This window comes from Trichechus manatus, unplaced genomic scaffold, assembly GCF_000243295.1.
Source record: "Trichechus manatus latirostris isolate Lorelei unplaced genomic scaffold, TriManLat1.0 scaffold00167, whole genome shotgun sequence".
Classification (NCBI taxonomy): Eukaryota; Metazoa; Chordata; class Mammalia; order Sirenia; family Trichechidae; genus Trichechus; species Trichechus manatus.
In genome coordinates, this window is record NW_004444103.1 from 2,384,994 (window position 1) to 2,387,261 (window position 2,268).

The following is a 2,268-nucleotide window of genomic DNA, read 5'->3' on the forward strand; positions in this document are numbered from 1 at the left end:
GAATTGAGCAATTATCTAGTTTACCTTCTCCTCTTGGAAGTTAACGATTGGCGAGATCTTGGCTGCGTTATTGACACAACACTTTCTATTGATAGAAATAAGTAGTGATTGTCCCCGAGTCATGGGCTGGCAGGAGTCCATTGGGCTGGGCAGGCAGGTTCGGCTGGTGATGCTGGGGAGGAGGCGGAGGAGGCTGCTGGTGGTGATGGTGCCGGTCCCCCTCTCCGCAGGTCTGTGACAAGGAGGGAACAAGGCAACGACGGTGCAGCCCTGCTCCGGCTGACGGACGCTGGCGGCTCAAACATGGACAGTAGCTGCCACAACGCGACCACCAAAATGTTAGCGACTGCTCCGTCCCGAAGCAACATGATGAGCACTTCCAAACCCTTGGCTTTCTCCATCGAACGAATCATGGCGCGCACCCCCGAGCCCAAGGCCCTGCCTGTCCCCCACTTCCTGCAGGGAGCCGTGCCCAAAGGGGACCCCAAGCACTCTCTGCATCTCAACTCGCCAATCCCCTGCATGATCCCCTTCGTGCCAGTGGCGTACGACACGAGCCCCAAGGCGGGAGTGACCGGCGCAGAGCCGCGGAAGGCGAGTCTGGAGGCCCCGGCTGTACCGACAGCGGCGCCCTGCGCTCCCGCGTTCAGCTGCAGCGATCTGCTCAACTGCGCGCTGAGTCTCAAGGGCGACCTGGCCCGCGACGCGCTGCCGCTGCAGCAGTACAAACTGGTAAGGCCGCGTGTGGTCAACCACTCTTCCTTCCACGCCATGGGCGCCCTCTGCTACCTGAACCGAGGGGACAGCCCGTGCCACCCGGCGTCCGGCGTCAACATCCACCCGGTGGCTTCCTACTTCCTCAGTTCCCCTTTGCATCCGCAGCCAAAAACGTATTTAGGCGAAAGGAATAAACTGGTGGTCCCAGCGGTGGAGAAGTACCCCTCGGGGGTAGCTTTCAAAGACCTGTCCCAGGCGCAGCTGCAGCATTACATGAAAGAAAGCGCTCAGCTTCTGTCGGAAAAAATCGCGTTCAAAGCCTCGGAGTTCAGCCGAGTCTCCCCGAATGCCAAACCCAAAGTTTTCACTTGCGAAGTGTGTGGAAAGGCAAGTACTATGCAGAAGGGAGCTGCTTCCTTCTTCCTACCTTATTTCTTTTCTTCCTTCCTCCCTTTCTTCCTTCCTGTCGTTTTTTAAAAAAATTTTATTTGGTAATTATTTGCATACATTTGTTATAAGGTTCTCCCTCCCGCTTTGCCAGATTTAATATCAAAATGCTAGTTCTGCTAACCTCTTCTACGTGTGTTTAACTTTAAGGTCTTTAACGCGCACTATAACTTAACCCGTCATATGCCGGTGCACACAGGAGCCAGACCTTTCGTTTGCAAAGTGTGTGGAAAGGGCTTCCGGCAAGCCAGCACCCTGTGCAGACACAAGATCATCCACACCCAGGTGTGTACGTCTGTTTCAATTCCACCTGGTTTACTTCGGGACTGTTTGTAGAAAAGTGGCCGATAAACCCCCACTCTTTAGCATGAAGTATGTTTAAAAGGTGATAGCTGGACAGGGGTAAATGCCCTGTATTGGTTGCCTTTGTTCTGCGTAAAAGCGTTAGAGGGTCTACTATTGTGTCTTTTGAGCTTGCAAGACTCTTCTTGAACTCAAAATACCCTAACTTCTCTGCTTTACCTTCCTCCCGTTTAGGAAAAACCTCACAAATGTAACCAGTGTGGCAAAGCATTTAATAGAAGTTCCACTTTAAACACGCATACCCGAATACACGCAGGCTACAAACCGTTTGTGTGTGAATTCTGTGGCAAAGGATTTCATCAAAAAGGTATCGACCCCACGCAATGTCGTTTCTCACGGTGCTCTCACCGAACACCCTAGTTAATTTTTTTCGGGATATTTTAGAAAACTATCTTAAAGTGCAACTAGATAAATGGCGCGTAAGTCGTCATTCTAACCCATTAGGCTTCTTGTTATTAAAGAAAGTTATGCTCTGCATTCCTTTTTAACAGCAGTTTCTCGTTTTATATAATCGGATTAATAAATGTATATTACAATGTGGAGGCAAGAACGGCCTCATTGTTGATGTTAAAAAATAAACTTGGAGAGAGAAGTGCAGGCACGGAGCACAGCGGTGGAGCCGCCGCTCTCATGACTAGCTCTCCTTCCACCTGTCGGCTCCTGTATTTTTCAAGCCCGGTTTCAGAACCACGTCCTTGTCATTTGTCTGTTTCAGGGAATTACAAAAACCACAAGTTGACC

At 50.7% G+C, this 2,268-nt stretch overlaps 1 protein-coding gene across 2 annotated transcripts in view; it reads left to right on the plus strand.

The window, feature by feature from the left end:
* Positions 1-303: 303 nt before the first annotated feature.
* Positions 304-2,268, plus strand: part of FEZF1 (FEZ family zinc finger 1) — a 2,283-nt gene continuing 318 nt past the window's right edge. The window contains exons 1-5 of one of the 2 annotated variants that reach the window (XM_012558434.1): positions 304-732; positions 883-1,104; positions 1,315-1,449; positions 1,702-1,834; positions 2,243-2,268. The exon at positions 2,243-2,268 is cut by the window's right edge and continues 318 nt beyond it. In XM_012558434.1, the coding sequence (XP_012413888.1) occupies positions 304-732; positions 883-1,104; positions 1,315-1,449; positions 1,702-1,834; positions 2,243-2,268 (945 nt within the window). Of the gene's footprint in view, positions 1,105-1,314; positions 1,450-1,701; positions 1,835-2,242 lie in introns of both variants that reach the window. The other variant, XM_004386540.2, reaches the window with a different exon arrangement.